We start from the raw sequence: 19,315 nt of genomic DNA, 5'->3' as shown, positions 1-19,315 counted from the left end.
ACTTATAACTCTGTCAATAGCGGTTGGATTTTAATTCTTAATAAGCCAATCGATTGGAATTTTTTCTACAAATCTGCTAAATTGAACACTTAATTAATTTTCAATAGGTCACCATTGAAAATAACACTAATTACAACTGTTGCATCGATTGCCTGCAAAAAGCGCAGATTTAAAAATCAAATTTCATCCGGTCTCGCCGAACGGTGCTTATTCAATCACCGTGTGTGGTAGTGTCCGGTCGGTCTTCATCAGCAGCAACAGCAGTGCTTTCGGCGCGTGGCGTTGAACATTGTTTTCCAGTACACAACGAAAGGCGCACCGCTACTACTGATCGGAGGGCACTTGCAAAAGGTGTGCTTGAAGGCGAAGAAGGAGAAAGGTGGTAAATCAGAAGCTCATTTGCAGGAGGAGGCTGCAGGTGGTACCAGTCGGAAGGAAAGTAAATTGGTGACATTGGAGGAAATTTGCAAGCTCGAGCAGCGGTGCAAGCCGTCGACTACCAAGTTTTATTTGGAAGTGATGGTGAATTGTGTTGCTATCCGTTTCGAGGTGGACACCGGGGCTCCAGTCACAATCATCAGTGCAGAGGATAAGAAGAAATACTTTTCGGCGGAGAATCTGCTGCCTTCGGATCTTGAGCTGGTGAGCTACTGCAACAATCGAATCAACGTCGAGGGGATGCTGAAAGTCACTGTGGAGTACCGTTCGAAATCATTTGATCTACCATTGTACGTGTCGAATGTCCGGAAGCATCCATTGCTGGGACGCCAGTGGATTACATGGATGCAGATTGATTTGAACGACGTAGCGCATTCAGATGTGCATGTGCTGGACAGTTCTGCTGCTGTGCTGAAGTATACTCCTGCTGCTGTTAGAACGCTGGTTGGAAAGTATGCTAATGTGTACGACGAATCCATTGAAAGAATCACCGGTTTTCAGGCAAAGCTATACCTCAAACCGAATGTGAAACCAGTGTACGTGAAAGCGCGTCCAGTCCCATTTTCTATGCGAGAAGCTGTCGAAAAGGAGCTCAATACTTTGGTCGAAAATGAAGTCCTGGAGAAGGTGAACCACAGTGCGTGGGCGACACCAATTGTTCCGATAATGAAATCCAACAATAGAGTGAGGCTATGCGGCGACTTCAAGGTTACGGTTAATCCGAATCTGGAGATTGATGATCACCCGTTGCCGACGGTAGAAGAGCTTTTCGCCACTGTAGCTGGTGGAGAAAAGTTTACCAAAATTGATCTGACTCAAGCCTACCTGCAACTGTTGAGGAGGGTGATCATGAGATACTAACTCTAAACACCCATAAGGGTTTGTACCGGCCTACACGTCTAATATATGGCATTGCGTCTGCGCCTGCCATCTGGCAGAGGTTCATGGAACAGATGTTGAATGGTATCCCGGGCGTGACTGTTTTCTTGGATGATATTCGTATCACAGGGCCGAACGACTACATCCATCTACAGAGGTTGGAAGAGGTTTTGAAACGCCTTAACTCGTACAACATGAGGATCAACTTGGACAAATGCCAGTTCTTCGCAAACGAAATTGAGTACTGTGGCTACCTGATCAACAAGGATGGTATTCACAAGATGCAGAAAAAGATTGATGCTGTCCAGGATATGCCCATACCAGAAAATAAGGATCAAGTTCGTTCTTTCGTAGGACTAGTCAATTACTACGGAAGGTTCTTTCAAAATCTAAGCACGACCTTGTATCCTCTCAATAATCTCTTGAAGAACTCTGTTCCTTTCGTGTGGTCGAAGGAATGTGCCGAGGCGTTCAGCAAGGTAAAGCAAGATATACAGTCCGAAGAATTCCTAGTCCACTACGACACAACGTTGCCACTTGTGCTTGCTACAGATGCGTCGTCTTACGGAGTCGGCGCAGTGCTCAGTCACGTTTTCCCGGATGGTTCGGAGCGACCGATCCAATACGCATCGCAGACACTCAACTCTACTCAACAAGCCTACAAGCAGGTCGATCGAGAAGCGTACGCGATAATCTTCGGAGTTCGCAAGTTCTACCAGTATCTCTATGGCCGGAAGTTCACGCTGATTACGGACAACGAACCGCTGAAGCAAATATTTTCGGATACGAAAGGACTTCCAAAGATGTCGGCGCTTAGAATGCAACACTATGCGACATTCTTGCAATCTTTCAACTACAGCATACAATTTCGCCCTACAAATCAGCACGCTAACGCTGATGCTTTTTCAAGATTGCCGCTAAAGGAAAGAACTCCCGATATAGTTGTCGAGGAAACGAATTTCCTGGAAGTAAATATCATCGAAACGTTGCCGTTGACTGTGGAGGAGCTTTGGGAAGCTACTGCCTTGGATTCAACAGTGAAGGTGCTTGTGCAGGGTTTGAAGAACGGGAAGCCCGTCGAGCCCAGGGATCGCTTCAGAGTAGATCAATCGGAATTCACCCTTCAGAAAGGATGTGTCCTGAGGGGAATACGTGTCTACGTTCCTCCAAGCTTGCGGAGCAAGGTGTTGTCAGCAGAGGTGGCAACAGTACATTTTTTGAAAAACCATCGTCCAGAGCGAAACAAAACAGCCAGCACACGGGCGACCGTGTATAACTACATTCCAAGCGAACAGCGGAGATAGAGAATAAATAAAATCTCGCAGCCTGATTTTTCCAAACAGTTTATTGTAATGAAATTTTAGCTGCAGGCTTGCGTGTGACAGTAAATTACCAACTCCCTTATTTACGCATAATTTTAACATCAATGCTTATGTGTGGTCAGTCTTCATTCTTATCTTTTAATTCCATGCAATAAACATCAAATAAATGCAGTAATTAACCAGAAATCAGCAAAATTCTACACGACATAAATTTATGTCGCGCGCGCCGCCGGTCTTGTCTGCTTCTTTGTGCGAAAATGTTCTGTCGCTGGCAGAAAACAGTTTAGAAATGTCATGACATTTTTGCCGCTTGCCAGTTTGTTTTTGTGGTTAAAATGGTTAAATGGTTATCAATGGTTATCGCAAAATGTATCAAATGTTAAGGAAAAAATGTTAAACTTCAGGACTCGTGCCACCACTGGTTGTCAGAACTACATTCGACATACTTTGGTATCACCAGATTGAAGACTTTGGCCCGTGGATATGTCTGGTGGGAAGGAGTAGACAGATGTATTGAGGATCTAGTGCTCAACTGGAGTCTATGAGCCGTTTGAGCGAGTGCATGTCGACTTTGCTGGTCCGTTCAGAAACACGTATTTCATCGTACTCGTGGATGCCTACACAAAGTGGCCTGAGGCAAGGATTATCAACAATATTACGACTGCTACTACGATCCAGGTGTGCCGTGAATACTTTTCCACGTACGGAATTCCATCACTGCTTGTATCCGACCACGGGGTACAATTCACGTCTGAGGAGATTCCTGAAAATGAACGGAGTCTACCACAAGATGGGCGCACCATACCACCCTGCGACGAATGGACTGGCAGAAAGGTTCATCCAAACTCTGAAAGCGAAGTTGAAGAGTCTTCAGTGTGACAGAAGTACAATGCATGCTGAACTCTGTAACATTTTGCTGACCTACAGGAAGACCATCCACCCAGCTACTGGAAAGTCGCCATCGATGATGCTGTTTAACCAACAAATCCGTTCACGGTTGGATCTGCTGATTCCTGAATCTTCTGGAACTATTAACCCGGTAGAAGGAAAAGTACGCGATCTTCCAGAGGGGGCGAGATTTGCTGCTAGAGATTATTACGACAAAACCAAGTGGAAGTACGGAGTAATCTCGGAGAAGTTGGGGAAATTGCACTATTACATTCATCTGGATGATGGAAGGACTTGGAAACGACATGTTGACTAGCTACGGGAAGTCGGCGCACACCTACACCTGGTGATAGATTCGTTCCCGCTACAGTGCTTCCGGAGGAACCAGTCGTCCCAATCGTTCCTGAAGCTTCTTCTGATTCTGGTGTTTTGCCCAATGCTACGCCGGAATAATTGCAACCTCAACAGTCAAGATTGAGGCTACGAGAGTTCCTGATCCTGGTTCGACGACTGGAAGAGATGCCGCTCTATCTAAACATAAGGGGGCACACCAATTGCCGAGACGATCGGGCAGAATCATTCGTCCTCTGAGAAGATTGAATTTGTGAAGATTCAAATATGTAATTGCATACTTTTAAGGGAGGAAGAGCTGTCATACCTTGGTTAAATAACTTTGATATATTTCCTTATTGTTACCTGTAGTTAAATTACTTTGCTTTTGCTTACGGCAGCTGCCAACACTTCCCCCGAGCAGAGAAAAAAGAAAAGTTTGTTCATTTAAAAGTTGTTATTAAATAAATACGTAATTCGAACACGGCATAGTTCTTGTCCGGTTTTAATTAGTGAAATCCTCCTGAAAAACATTTTCTTGGCCACCGTTACAACACATAATTATTACTTTTACACATTCTCTCCATTCATCCAGGATCGTAGAACATCTATGTCCTTCTCCAACGTTCAGAAATGACCTTGAACCTTTCCTATGAGTTTCGAAACAATGATCCCAAAGCTTCCAGTATGTTCATAAGCCAAACCCAAGTTCTAAAAAGTATGCTGAGCTGAGTAGTGATAAGCGTGATTACCTCTCACCCCAGCATGCCTAGGTTCAATCCCAGTCGGCGCCGCTGGGATGTTCTGAGGTATAACATCTCTGATCACGCCGTTGGTCCCCGGTTCATGAGTTGATGGGTCGATTGATAGGGTCCAGGTGTGGGAGCTGCCTCCCTGGCGTCGGTAGCATTGGTACTCAGCACGGAAAACAAATCAAGGAAAATAAAATACCTGAGCTATAATTAAATTCCCTAAATTTCTAAAAATTTGGAAGAATTTCTTAAAAGGTCCTTGAGCTTAAACAATAATATCTACACTATGAGGTTTTGCGATGTTCCTTGGAGTGCTACGTATGTAATTCTCATGTCAAAGTTATTTGAATTCCTATTAATTTCACCTCGTCTGTAAAGCTCTCTGGACTTTTAACAGTTTCGTTGAAGTAATGAAATTTGGTTGTTAGCGGAATGCTTAAATAAAACAGCAAAAAAGGGTTATCTTCCATTTAATTCCACTTAAATAATTTTGGTATCCATGACAGATACGTATTTCGACTACAATGTGCAGTATTCATCAGTGTCATTCCCACTAAAGACTTAACAAAAACCTAAGCCCCTTAAGTACTCATCCCCTAGGTAAAAATGTCAAGATCACAGTTTCGTTGATTTTCTGCAAAATTTTTTGAAGTTCTTCAAACTTTCCCAAATTTTCACCAAATTTCCTGATCTATTTCAAGTTCATTAAACTGAATAATTAATGAAGTTTTGCAGATTAAACAAAATTTCCTTAACTACAATTAGGTTCCCCAAACTTTTAAAAACATTCAAATTCATAGACTTTAAAGGCCTTCAAGAAGCATCGAAGAGAATAAATTCAGAGAAAATTGAAGGAATTGAGGGAAAAGCTTATAAATCTGGGAAGCTCATAAAAGTTTGGGCAACTTCTTTTAATTTGAGAGATTTTTTTTATTTTTATTAAATTTCAAAAACGTTAATTTAGCTTCAATCTTCTGAACAGTTTAATGGACTTAAAATAAAGACTATACTCGAAAAAAGTGAGACACATTGATTAGTTTGTAACTTTTTAGCGTGTGGGTAAAAATCGATGAAATTTTGACTGAAACTAGCTTAGAGTGTAATGTTTACGCTGGCCGAATTTCATCGCAATCTGTCAAGTGGTTATCGAGATGGCACCGGAGCAAGAGCAGATCCGCCAAAAAATCTTGTGCTCCGCAAGCTTGCAAATGCTCATTACAACTAAAATGCTATTTTTCGGATTTATGATGCTATGAGATATTTTAATGATAATTCTTATTTACAAGATAAAAGAAAAGAAACTAAAGTGTGTGTATGATTCAAAAACTAGCATTTTAGCTGTAATGAGCAATTGCAAGCCTGGTGCTCCGTCGTGGAAAATCCGACTGCGTCCGACAGATGGATCGGGAAACACCTGGGAATCCGACGATTTCCCCGGTGGTGAAGTCATTCTAGGAGACCCAGACGACCCAGCGCCAGAAAACTGAAGACAGCTGACCCGGTGAAGGTGTTGAGTCTGTTTAAGCGTCGGCCTAATCTTTTGATCCGTGATGCGGTGAAGTAGGCGGATGTTTCCATTTGGTTTGTCCAGAAAACGAGGAAACGTGCCGGCATCCACGTATACAGGGTCCGGAAGGCACCGAACCGGACAAACAAAACACGGTGGCCACAACTCGCACCAGAAAGCTATATCGGGAGTAGCTGATGAAACGGAGGTGCGCCGTGATGGACGACGAGACGCAGAGCAGTTGCCGGAGCAGGAGTTTTACGTTGCCACATAACGGTTGGCCGTTCCTGAGGAGTTAAGTAAAAAGAAGGTGGACAAATTCACTAAAAGTTTGGTTTGGCAGGCCACCTGTGGGTGCGGCAAGATGAGCCAGCCGTACATCACAACGGGTACCATCAACGGGAAAATCTATCGGGACGAGTGCTTCCAGAAGCGCCTTCTACACTTTCTGCGGTCTCAAGGAGGCGAGACGCTGTTTTGGCCGGATTTGACTTCATGCCACTGTTAGACTGATGCCTCTGTACCAAAGACGTCAACTTACGGAACTCGCCCGATTGAGAAGTTTTGGGCCCTCATGAAGGGCACACTTCGTAAAACACCTACGGTGTTGGAGACCGAGCAGCCTTTGAAAAAAAAAAACAGTTGGTAAAAGTATCAAAAGAAGTTGGCCCCACCATTGCCGAAAACCTTATGAGCTACAGAAACTTTCTTCATATGAACCATAGACAAATAGTCGTCGGTGAAATCACAATATAGATCCTTCAATGTGCTATTCGACGTGAACCGACGCTTAAGCCCATAGAAACGTTTTAGAGCGCTGGTTCTTGAATCTCCAAGCTGCTGAATCACAGCTTCCTTTTTTGGGAGGGTAACTACAAATCTACCATCCTGATCCCGTGTGGAAGTTTGCTCGAAGATTTCTTCGCACATAGATTCCTCTACAGATAGCGTGTTTCTGTTGTTGCAGTTCCCAAAATTTGGTCTTTGTTCCTGAATATCGAGTCCACAGTCCACGATGATATTGAAGAACTTCTGCAGCAGCATCTAGATTCCGTTACAACCGTACTTTTGGACCGATTCTTCAATCGCAAAGTATTGGTTAGCATCTCCACCATCATGTGTCTGGTGCAGAATTTCTCATAAAGATGACTCATCAGAAGTGCTACGAAGAGTTCTAGCCAGTTCTTGATTGAGTCTTCTTTTTCGCTTTCTATAGTTTTCGAGTGATACAACTTTCGACTTGGCAGTAATCAGTCAAACAGTAATCGATCCGTCAGTGGCAACGCAGCGGAAAAACAAGCATGCTCCATCGGCTACTTGCGAGGCATCGCAGAAACCATGTACTTCTAAAGTGGCTAGGTCTTGAGTGAAGGAAACCCATCGAGGTACAGTGAGTGTTCTGGCAACACGGACCGTTCCACCTCGCGATCGGCCGATGAGGCGAGAAGAGGTTTGGCTGATGAGGTGTGACAAGGTGACAGGTTAAGTATAGAAGTGACGGGTTTGAGAAAGAGAGAAAAGATAGTTGGAAGTTGATCTGACAGAAGTTGTGCAAAGGAAAAGTAACCAAATTAAAAAAGGCTGAAGTTTAGTTTTTTTGTCGATTGAGATTGAGAGTGTGTTTTGTTGGAAAAAGGTGAAATTTCGGTACGTTTTTTTTAAAGTTAAAATAATTAAACGACCGCAGTTTAATACACCAGGTTAGTTCAACATACAAAGATTGAAACATGTTAAGAACGAAATAAATAAATTACAGTTTTTTACGACACAAAGAGGAGGTTAGTTGATGATAGACGGATCGACAAGACAGATTGGTAGATAGGTAAATCATGCAGAAAACGTTGAAAATAAATAAAATTAATGCGCTTAATTGTGTCAGGCATAGTATTGGAAGCAAAATTGGAAAGACATGGAAAGTTTAGAGGAGGAAAACAAACTAAAATTGTGAGTAATACTAACACTAAAATTCATGAAAACACTGTACTAATTTCAATTACTTTCTCATAAAAATTGCAGTTTGATTTACCTGCAAGAGAAGGTTGATTCAAGAACGGTTTCTTTTATTCGATCCGAACAGTGAGTGTTCCCAAAGCCATAAGATTACGATGATATTCCAACCAGAAACTCTGCAGATGCTCAGGTAACAAGTCGTCCCAGTCACATTTTTCCTTCGATGGCCTTTGTAGGAATATTTTAGCTTGGACCACTGTAGGACCAATCAAACCGAGGGGAAAATCTGCGTTCTTCCGATTAAGGACAACGCACCCTCTATCGAAAAGAATTAGTTTTCATCGCTGGTGCTTCGGCACCGCGGAGGCCTTCACTACGGAGGCCTTCGCTTCCCAGTTAAGTAGTTTTATAATAATTTATTGCAAAACAATTAGTGTCCCATTATTTTTCCTTTAAGCACTTAAAAGTGCTTCCGCAAATTCAGATCGTAACCAAAATCGTTAAAATTTAGCACACTTATTGAATTGGGGACCCCTTTACCAATAAAAAAAACCCAGTTGGGAGCAGGGGTTTGTGATCATCCACCATACAAATAAATTAAAAAACTCTGTTCAGCATGACATATGTAGTAAAACACAACCACTTTGGGTGGCGCTCGTTCAACTTCATACTATGTGTAACTATAAATTTCAAACGTCACTCCACCCAACCGTTGCCATGGGAATGTTCTATGGCAGTTACATTATAAATTCTAAATGATCCACGGCACACCGAAAACACACTTATCCCTCATTCTGACGAGGCAGCTTTTGTACGCGTTGGCTTCATATACTTATAGGTACATTATGTTTTCCACCTCTAAATCATGTCACTTTCCATAGCTAATTCGTTTTCCATTTTGCTTTATTTCGCCCTTATCAAACCAAATACCAACGAAACAGTTCCGCCGGTTGGTGAACGACCTGTACATCGGTGGCTACACCATCTCGCTCATAACGCTCATCGTATCGCTGTGTGTCTTCTTTAGCTTTAGGTAAGTTTGTGGGTGGAAAAATGTCGTTTTTAAAACTTCAATCTCGTTACGGTGAGTTACATGCTTATTAGACTTGGTATTGATAAAAGGGAAAAAGTTTTTTTATTTTCTGTCTGAGATCATTAGTCGAACAACATTGGCGGAGGTTATTACTTTATTTGATACCTAGAAACCTTTTGAATGGGATGTCGTTTCCAATTATAAATGCGACCGGGATAAATGGGAACGTTGTATTCTTTTTCACCGCCTACCCTTGACTAATGATTACGGTGGATTACAATAATCAGATTAATCCTTTGGTCCGTTTAGCGGCAATCAATAAATTAGCTTCCCACTAAAAACGACCATTTAAACATGAACCCTAAATGTGCTTTTATTACATCACTGCCGACGTTACAACCGCTACGACGCGACGGTTATACCAGGGCGCATTTGCATGGGGAAGGTAAATGGGCCCCCAAAGCGTCGTTCAGGGCAAAACTGTTGCTCATCTTCAGATGCTGGTTTAGAGTACCCCGAAGATTTGGAAAGATCCTGCATTACGCATATAGGGGAAATGCAGGTAATGTCGGCCTAAGTGTCCCTAATTTGGCCCCATACATAAATTCAGCAATCAACTAAATTTTCAATAGCAACCAAAAATATCCATTAGTAACGTCCCAATAACGCGTTCATCTAGATAAAATTGATAAATTGCAGAGTTTTAGCGATGGGCCCAAATTAGGGACATGTAGGCCGACATTACCTACATTTCCCCTATATATATCTGTTGTATACATAAAACCAGGATCAAAGCAGGCGGAGAAGGCGGTCATAAATTTTCAATGCTTGCTTCGATTGCTTCTGCCCGAATATCGCCTGTTGGGGGGTCGAAGTGGTATCTACCTAGTGGCAGTCATGCAGTTACGGCTACAAATCCCAACGGTACCTCCACCAAATTTGCCGAGGTTGAATTTCGAATTACGATGAAAATTTATCGTACCGTTATTGATTTTTATAAAGATGTTTCCACTTCGATGTTTCGATTCACATTCAGAAGATTTGAAAACACGTTATTACCAATATTTGGTGCGCTACTGTGCTCCTTCCTTCGAGAATCGATGTAAACACATATTCTGAATGCTCATGCAAAGCATCCCCACATGGGATACAACATTAACAAACTTTCTCTTTGCAAAAGTTCACTTCCAGTGTGAGCAATGGTTGTGTACAAGATTTCGCATCCCATCAGCAGGTGGTGAACAAAAAAAATCGTCATCTGTCACATATGACGCTTCATTTTGCTCATTTATTACGTCGTTTTTTCTCAGTGGATAGCGACGCAAAACTAACTCAATGAGTGATTTTGAAGTATTCCACTCATAGCATGCTATTTGCCGTTGTCATTTTACGCCATCTGCCACGATCATCAACACTTTGTTCGGATGTGTTGCTAGACAACGAGTTTTTCCCTCCAATCACCCCTTACATGCCATATTGCCATGATAATGGTGCAATGAAATAGAATAACTTTCTGCGGTTCGACTTCTTACACTTTCTTCTGCTTCGTGTATTTCCCACAGGACTCTGAAATGTACTCGCATACGCATCCACATCAACTTGTTCATCTCGTTGGCGCTGAGCTGCTTCTTTTGGATCGTCTGGTACAAGTTCGTCGTCGAAGATCCGGATGTGACCAACAAGAGTGGGGTAAGTGCGACATACAAAATACAAAACATTCCTTGCCACACTGAAAATATGTATTCGTTAATTCTCTTACGCTCGTGTCGTAAAAATGGGTTTCGTAGATAAAACACATTTTTCGTAAATTTTACGAAACATTCATATTGCCTGTCATCTGCAAAAATGTCAATTTTACGCCTTATTCGTATAATACACGAAGTGAATTTCGCACGGACCAGTATACTGCTGTTCTTCTTGTCTTCTAAGGTGCCTGTTCATATTTGTGTTGGTCCTGTTGCTGATGGCGATAATGTGCTGAGTTTTGTGTGTTGAAAAGCTGTTGCTACTGTTATCGTCTCATATTTTTGTTGCTGATGTGAATGCTGATGGCCATGAAGGTGGAATCGCCAAGTTGATGTTGTAGATGGGATACCAATAGCGGATTGACTTTAAGGGAATGGAATGGAGGCTGGTTGCCTCCTCAGTGAATTTATTCTTCAGGATCCGTTGGCATTAGTGTGATTTTTTCCTCATCAATAATGTGGAGGAATAAAATTATTAGTTTAAATCATTCATGCAGTATAAAAATAAAAGTGCGATCATAAGAAATGCCTTCGTACATGCAACGATAACCAAGAAGATAATTTAGTGCCGTTTCAGGGAAAATAATTACATCTTTGTAAGAAAAAGTCTGGAGGTGGTGTTCTCATTGCCATCAATGCAGACTTTACTTCCGAAGAAATACAAACTAGTAAGAACACAAAATTTGAACATGTCTGGGCCAAAGCACTTATTGCTGGTGAAAAACACATTTTTACTGTTGTGTATTTCCCACCTGAACATGCGAACAAACATTTTTTTGAATCATTTTTCCAAATTGTCGAAACTGTCATGTGAAATATGAAACCAGAAATAAAACTGCATATTTATGGCGACTTTGACAGACATTGAAACCGAATTATTTTTACTTCCAATCGTAGGTGAAGTCGAAACATTACAATTTCTTTTTGACAAAATCTCATATTGAGGTCTATATCAACTTAACTACGTGAAAAATCTGCATAATGCATATTTAGACCTTTTATTTACAAACTGTACTGAAGACTTCTATGTGCATGCATCATTATCACCTTTATGAAAAAAATGAAGTGTTTCACTCAGCAATTGAATATTCAATCTTTTTTTTTATATTTTTTTTTATTGGGTATCAAGCTGGAGCTGCGTGACAGCTTAATTTTCAAGACTTGACCCATTTGAATAAATTTTGCTTCTATCTTTGACAATACAGCAGAAGGACTAGCCTATGTTGGCCGCTTGAACACTGGATTCCGTATGTATTGTTTCAAGATAGTTATAGAAAAAATGCTGTGACGTGTGCGCGTAGATACATCCGCGTAGTAAACCGATTGAATAAGTAAATCCGTTTCGAACGAAATATCTAAATTATGTGAGTTACGAAAACCGCGCGAATTCCGAAAGCCGTGCGAGACAACCGAAGTGAGAAAAAAGGCTTATTATCATTTAAAGAGTGCCACCAAAATAAATGTGATAGCCTATGTTGGCAAGTTGATTAATTTTGGTTTCCTCCCTAGATATTCTACTTATTTACTACTGAGCTTTGTATCAAATTAGTTAATTTAAAGAACGTATCAATCATTTCAAGATTTCGCGACCAAACCGAACAAATTCTATAAGCTCAAAAGCGTTTGACAAGTTCTACCGAATTGCGTATCACTTCTGCGTAAGCTCCGTAGACGTAGGCGCGTTGAATCCGACAGTCGGCAAATGTTTAACCTGTACCAACACCGCTTAAGGAACGACCTCGAGTCAGTGAAACCGTTTATAGCTAAACATCTAAATTACGTAAGATACGAAAATCGCGCAAAAAGTGAACGCCACGCGAAACAACCGTAAAGAAAAAAAAACAACTTATTATCACTTAAAGAGTGCCACCAAAATAAATGTGATAGCCTATGTTGGCAAGTTGAATAATTTTGGTTTTCTTCCTAAATATTCTACTTATTTTACTGTTGAGCTTTGTTTCAATTTAGTTATTTTACCACACGTATCAATCATTTCAAGATTTCGCGACCGTACCGAACAAATTCTATACTACAGAAGCTAAAATTAAAAAAAAAAAAATTTGGTGAGCTCTACTGCATTGCGAATCACTTCTGCGTAAGCTCCGTAGACGTAGGCGCGTTGATTCCGACAGCCGCGAAAAGTTAAACATGCATCAATACCACAAAAGGAAAGATCGATTTTACCTAGGGTTTAGTTCATAGATTAACATTGACTGCTGTTACTGTAAAAATGTAAGTACTTGAACACTAAGAAATAAGTTAACTCAAATGCTTTAACCGCATATATAAGAGATTTCGCGTATTGGGAGAATTATATGGTAATCGAGTACAACAAACTCAGGGGAATACAATACCTCCAAAAGTTTAAAAGCTATTAATTGTCACATACCTCTACTTTTACTTATTTCCTAAACTATTCCTCTCCTTGTTAATCTGCTTAATGCTATTGGTCTGCCTGCGTTTTCTTTTTAAAGTTCAAGACTAAATGAGAAGATTTATTCTACAACTTTAAAGGTTAATTGCCTTCCTAAGCGGAACCCCCACATCCTAATTCTTTTGTTAATCTACTTAATGTCATTTGACTTTCTGAAGTTTCTTATTTAAGTTCATTTGATGATTATGATATCTCATTAGTCTAATTTAATAAATTATTAAAAGCTCTAGTTCACCTAATCAATCATGACCCTTGCTTTATTAAGTACCTGCACTTGTGCTTGTAATCTAAAATTAAACGTGTTTCAAGTACTTTTGATTTAAGCCTATACCTATTTATTATATCTTAGTTCGACCCAGGTAACACCTTCATGTGACTAAAATGCTTCATTTTGAAGTTAATTTCCTAGCTGATTTTTAAATTATATAGGGTATATGTTCCAATTACGCTCTCACGTTTCCACTATGTCGCACCACAAAAATACATATGGGTATGTCACAATAGAAGCACACCACAGTGGAAATCCCGAGCCATAGTTCAAACACTTATCACAAATCAAAATGAAGCACATATAAGATTAGTTACAATACCATGTGCAAAAATGATGTTTAACATTGTTTCCTGAGTAATACTTCAATGAAAACAACAATGAAAGCTTGTCACGCAAATAGAAGGAGCACCGTAGGGCACTTTCTGAAATATTTCAATAGTATAATTCCCTTGCAAACCCAAATAAATCTATCTGCGTAAAAATAAATAAAATAAGAGTGATTTGCGGCAAAACCCGCCAGTATCACACCCAACGTCAGTGCCTATACGTAAGCGTACTACGACGCGGCTCTCAATTAAAGGAGTAACAAGTGTGATACTATCACTGCTAGACTAGATTTTTGGTTCTCTCAACCATCATCAGAGAGGGGAAGCTTAGCAATCCCCATTGCCTGCCCATGACACCAATCTATCGCGGCATGAGCCAGCAACGCCGACCATAAACCTACCGTCTCCAACACTCCACTATAAAGCATGAAATTAAGCCCGCCCACCAACAGCAAGGTGCAAAAACTAGCCAAGGAGAGGGAGCAATTGAATATTCAATCTTCATACAAAATACTTCTTCCCCCAACAACTGGGAGTACGAGGAAGTGCCGGAATATCATAAAGCAAATTACGAATAAGCCAAACGTAGACTATGTACAATAAATTGGCAAAATATAGTAAGTATTGAAGGAAATGTCGACACTGAATTTGAAAGATTTCATTCAATTATTCGTAACATAATTTCAGAAACCGTACCAATAAAAAGAAGAAGACGAACACAAAACAACAAACTGCCAGTGTGGTTCAATCCACAACTAAGACATTTGAAGAACAAAAAGCAGAAAGCACACAAATTATACAAAAAGGAATGCACGAGCACAAATTTACAACACTATCATAACATATGCAACCAACTCAATACAGCCATTAACACTGCACATGAATGAAGTAATGAAATTGGGTTGTTAGCGGAATGCTAAATAAAACAGCAAAAAAGGGTTATCTTCCATTTAATTCCACTTAATTAATTTTGGTATCCATGACAGATACGTATTTCGACTACAATGTGCAGTCTTCATCAGTGTCATTCCCACTAAAGAACTTATCAAAATCTAACCCCCTTAAGTACTCATCCCCTAGGTAAAAAAGTCAAGATCATAGGTATAAAAATGAAACTACAATGTGTTGAATCGGAACCTACCTAACTAATAAAAACCAAAGATTTAAGTAAGCTAAAGGAGAAAAATCTATACAACTCTCTAATAAGGAAAATCCCCAAAGGCTTGGTAGCCATCATAATGAAGTAATGAAATTGGGTTGTTAGCGGAATGCTAAATAAAACAGCAAAAAAGGGTTATCTTCCATTTAATTCCACTTAATTAATTTTGGTATCCATGACAGATACGTATTTCGTGAAGAATATAATTGTTAAGTCGAAAATGAAGTCAAATCATATTCTAAGAACTTTTTCAATCATGCAAAAACGAAATTGAAAAGTTATAATTTTCCGTCACGAATGCATTTTGATGGAAATGTAGGTAAAAATCCTTCTGAAATCTGCAATCTCTTTGCAAATTTCTTTCAGGAAGTATACACCAGATTTTCCGAAAAAGACCGCGACCGCGACTTCTTTGCATTCATTCTCGAAGTCTCTAACAACGTATTTTTCAATCATTTATGTCAACATGAAGTCCTCAATGCACTAAAAAATTTAGACGCATCTAAAACACCAGGACCTTATGGAATTGCACCTGTATTGTTGAAGAATCTTTCAGAACAACTCACCTTGGGGCAAGACAGCTTTTGATCATGAGTAACATCGGAGTTAATTTTGAGTAACTCTGAGTAACTCGCGTTGCTCAACATAAAATACACATAGCAACCGATACTGTCATGCAAAGCAAAGCAACAACATTTTATACGATGCGCTTGCAATGTTTTACTGGGAAGATCTTTCAGCAATCAAAGGGCAATTGCACGTGTATAAAAGGAACTACAAGCTGTCCCCTCAAAATCGATGGAAAATTTCTATGGTGACCTTACGGAACAAGCAGAGCTGTCTTGCTTTACTGCCATGCCGATGACGTTCTATTACAAGGGGATTTTGTACAATCTCTAGGAGGGTTCCAGTCAATCGCAAAGGGGATTTATGACAGTCTCAGTAGAGATTCCGAACAAGCCTAGGGGGAATTTCAGACAATCCCAGTTTGGTTTTCCAACAATATCAATGGTAACTTCGGAAAATCCAAAGAAGGAATATGAACTATCCCAGGGAGGATTCCGGACAATCACAGGAAGAAATGCACTCAATATTGAGGGGGATTCATTACTGTCCAGGGGGGATTCCATATAATCCAGTCAATCCAAAGGTAGATTCTGTCCCAGTATTTAAAAATGGTATTTGATGGTTCCTAAATCCTTTCGACGATCGCTCATTGACAAACTTCATTTAAGTTTCAGAATAGAATCAACTATGAAGTTGGCCAGAACTAACCTATTTGGACCTGGGATGAACAAATAAATAAAAGACTGCATTCAACAATGCTCCTTTTGTGTTAAATATCGATAAACACAACAACAGCAGACGATGAAAATTCAACCTGTTCCTGTCCAACCTTTTTCAACTCGTGTCTATTGATGTCTTTTTGCACTAGTATCAGGGAAAACAACGAACGCTTCTGGAGATAGTTGACTCTAACTCTGACATTTTCCAGCTAAATATTCTCAGAGATTTAAACCCCTCTTCCTTAATGAATGCTGGTAAATAAAATGTTGCTCACGAAAGAGTTTCCTTATTTCAGGCATGTAGTCAAGGTTGCAAAGACTCATTTCAGCTAAAACAATGTTTTTCTAAATTATGAAATAATTAGATGCCATGATCAAATTTTGAATTGGTAGGATACAAGAAAAGGTTGTAAATAATGTGTTTGACATATTAAACCTGTTTATTTCACTTAATGAGAGTCACAATCAGCGATTTTTCACAAACTCACTCACTCACTCACTCACTCACTCAGCGATCAGAAAATCGCTGATTGTGACTCATAGAAAGCAAAATTTACAGGTTTTATGTTTCCAACGCATACTTTGTAACCTCTTCTTGTAAGTTACAAGTAAAACATGCCATCATACCATCTTTTGGTTTTATTATTCCGAAAAACATTATTTTAGCTGAAATGAGTCTTTGCAACCTTGCATGTAGTGCAACAAAATATGAAACCTCTTTCACCGATTTTGTGAGATTGAGTATTAATTTTCATAAGCTAAATTAATTTCCTGAAAACATTTGGCCAAATTCTTACTTCCTTAGTCTTGAAATCACACCATCTAGTGTTTCCTTCACGGGCAATTTACCAGAATTATCATTTTCCGATTCCCAGAAAACTAGTTTTACTTCCCGAGAAGCAGTGTATTTGTACGAAAACCATGATAAACATATTTTTTTTTATTAATAAATTTATTTGTACAGGCTCAAGCGAATAAACTTTACAGAGCCAAGTTATCATTTGCGTTATACATAATTGATGTCTTAAATCTAGATTTAAAGGAACTGAACCGATTACTCGCGGTCATGATAAACATATGTTATATTAAAAATGACCACACAACTTTTGGGGAAAATTGATAGAAATTTCCGGAGAAAGTTTGACGAATCTTTAGTGCGAAGGCAGGAAAGCTTCCTGGCGAAGAATCTTTCAAACGAAACCGGTAGACGCTTCTGACACAATCTGTGGGAAACTCCCGGACGAAATTAGAAGAGACTTCCATGCAAATTCAGGCAGCCGGATGAAACTTTCAGAATAATTCAGAAAAGTTTTCCGTTGGAAGTCCGGATGAAATGGGAAATAGTTTCCACTTCCAGCGGTAGGACTTCTGATTGTAATCTAGGACTTCTGATTATAATCTGATACTGTTGGAATGAAAAGACGATGAAACTTCCGTTGAACAATGGACGAAGGTGGAAGATTCTTCCAGGGCAAGTTTACTGAACCGACAACCGACTTTCGTGCAAAGTCAGACGAGACCTCCCAGAGAAATCATAAGAATCCTTCCGAAGAAGCTGGTCAAAATCTTCAAGGGGAAGTTGGAAGAAACTTCCAGAAATTGTCAAAAAAATCTTCCGGGAGAAATCCTAACGAAGTTCAAGTTTTAATAACTACCGAAAATATTTCCCGATTTCCGGAAAGAGTCTTCAGCTATTTAAAGATTCCTGGGTAATTATAAATGGCTGGGATATGGAAAGACTAACACCACCACATCACCAAAAACTTCAAAGACATTACACTTTAGCCATCCATCCTAGAAAGCAAAAGAGACCTAAACATCCCTTGGCTTGGACAAGAGCCATCTAACTTGGATCTTTTAATGAATGAAAACTAAATCTTGAAATCAAAACATTCTGTCAGACGGGGATTGTTTTAATATTATTTGATGAAAAATATTAGACTACTTTGTTTGTTTTTGAGTTAATATGAGTAACTCAAATTTACTCACTTCAAATATATTAACTCTGAGTACAGTTGTCTTACCCCTAGCAACTCGGCCTTCCTTTAGAACGCCTTTTCAATATGTCTCTAAAAAATGGAAAATTCCCTGAAATTTAGAAATCGTCTCATTTGGTGCCTATTTTCAAAACAGGCAAGAAATCTGACATCCGTAATTATCGTGAAATTGCCATTATCTCTTGCATCCCAAAACTTTTCAGCAAGTAAAAAATCGAATTACAAACAAACAGCACGGCTTTTTTGAAGGTCTTCTTGAATTTGTAACCTTCATTCTTAACACAATGGACAATGGCAGGCACGTGGAAGCTCTTTATACTGACTTCAGTAAAGCATTTGACCGAATCGACTCTTTAAATTGCAAAAAATAAGAATGGAATCTAGACTTCTGAATTGGCTCCAATCATACTTAACGCAACGCAAACAAATAGTTCGTTTTAAGAATAAACTTTCAGAACCTATTTCGGTCACCTCTGGGGTGCCCAGGGTTCTCATTTAGGCCCAATTCTTTTTATTTTGTACGTAAACGATATTTCCTACATAAGGCCGGAACAAATCACAAGTTTTTCTTTTGTCACTCTATGCTCGCACCAGTCGAGGGAGGGGGGGGGGGGGTAAAAAATAAACCCAAAAAAAATAAAACATTTAAAATTCGTTTTACATTATATCTAAACCGTATATTTCAAACGCTAACATTTTTTCTTAGCCTTCGCTTTAGCCTTATACTTCTTTGAAGCCGTGATTTTTGACACTCTAATGCCACAAATGTTGACTTTATTATGAGTAACACTCGAGTTATCAACAAGACATTTCGCGCATAAGTTTTTGTATCCTGTCAAGGAAGAACATTGGTAATAATGTAGATGAATAGGATCAAAGCAATTTATTTTTGGGTATTGATAAATTCCGGATAAACCATCAAGCGGAATACCACAAACGTAACAGTTCTTATGAAAAAAATGTTCTTTTTTCCATACTTCCTCCCTATCCAAATATAA

General features: G+C 39.6%; 2 protein-coding genes across 2 annotated transcripts in view; one reads left to right on the top strand and one right to left on the bottom strand.

Annotated features, from left to right (window-relative positions):
* LOC135711377 (nuclear pore complex protein Nup88-like) overlaps positions 1–19,315 on the bottom strand; it is a 489,612-nt gene that overhangs the window by 116,229 nt on the left and 354,068 nt on the right. The gene's annotated exons all lie outside the window — the stretch shown is intronic.
* Positions 1–19,315, top strand: part of hec (hector) — a 102,158-nt gene that overhangs the window by 19,999 nt on the left and 62,844 nt on the right. Inside the window, exons 4-5 of the mRNA XM_065234303.1 lie at positions 9,008–9,099; positions 10,662–10,788. Coding sequence (XP_065090375.1) covers positions 9,008–9,099; positions 10,662–10,788 — 219 coding nt within the window. The remainder of the gene's footprint in view (positions 1–9,007; positions 9,100–10,661; positions 10,789–19,315) is intronic.

This window comes from Ochlerotatus camptorhynchus, unplaced genomic scaffold (assembly GCF_037179485.1).
Source record: "Ochlerotatus camptorhynchus isolate MF236.1 unplaced genomic scaffold, CSIRO-AGI_Acam_v1.1 ptg000432l, whole genome shotgun sequence".
NCBI classification, from domain to species: Eukaryota; Metazoa; Arthropoda; class Insecta; order Diptera; family Culicidae; genus Ochlerotatus; species Ochlerotatus camptorhynchus.
Note: the sequence above shows the minus strand (reverse complement) of the source record. Positions and strands in the feature narration are given on the sequence as shown.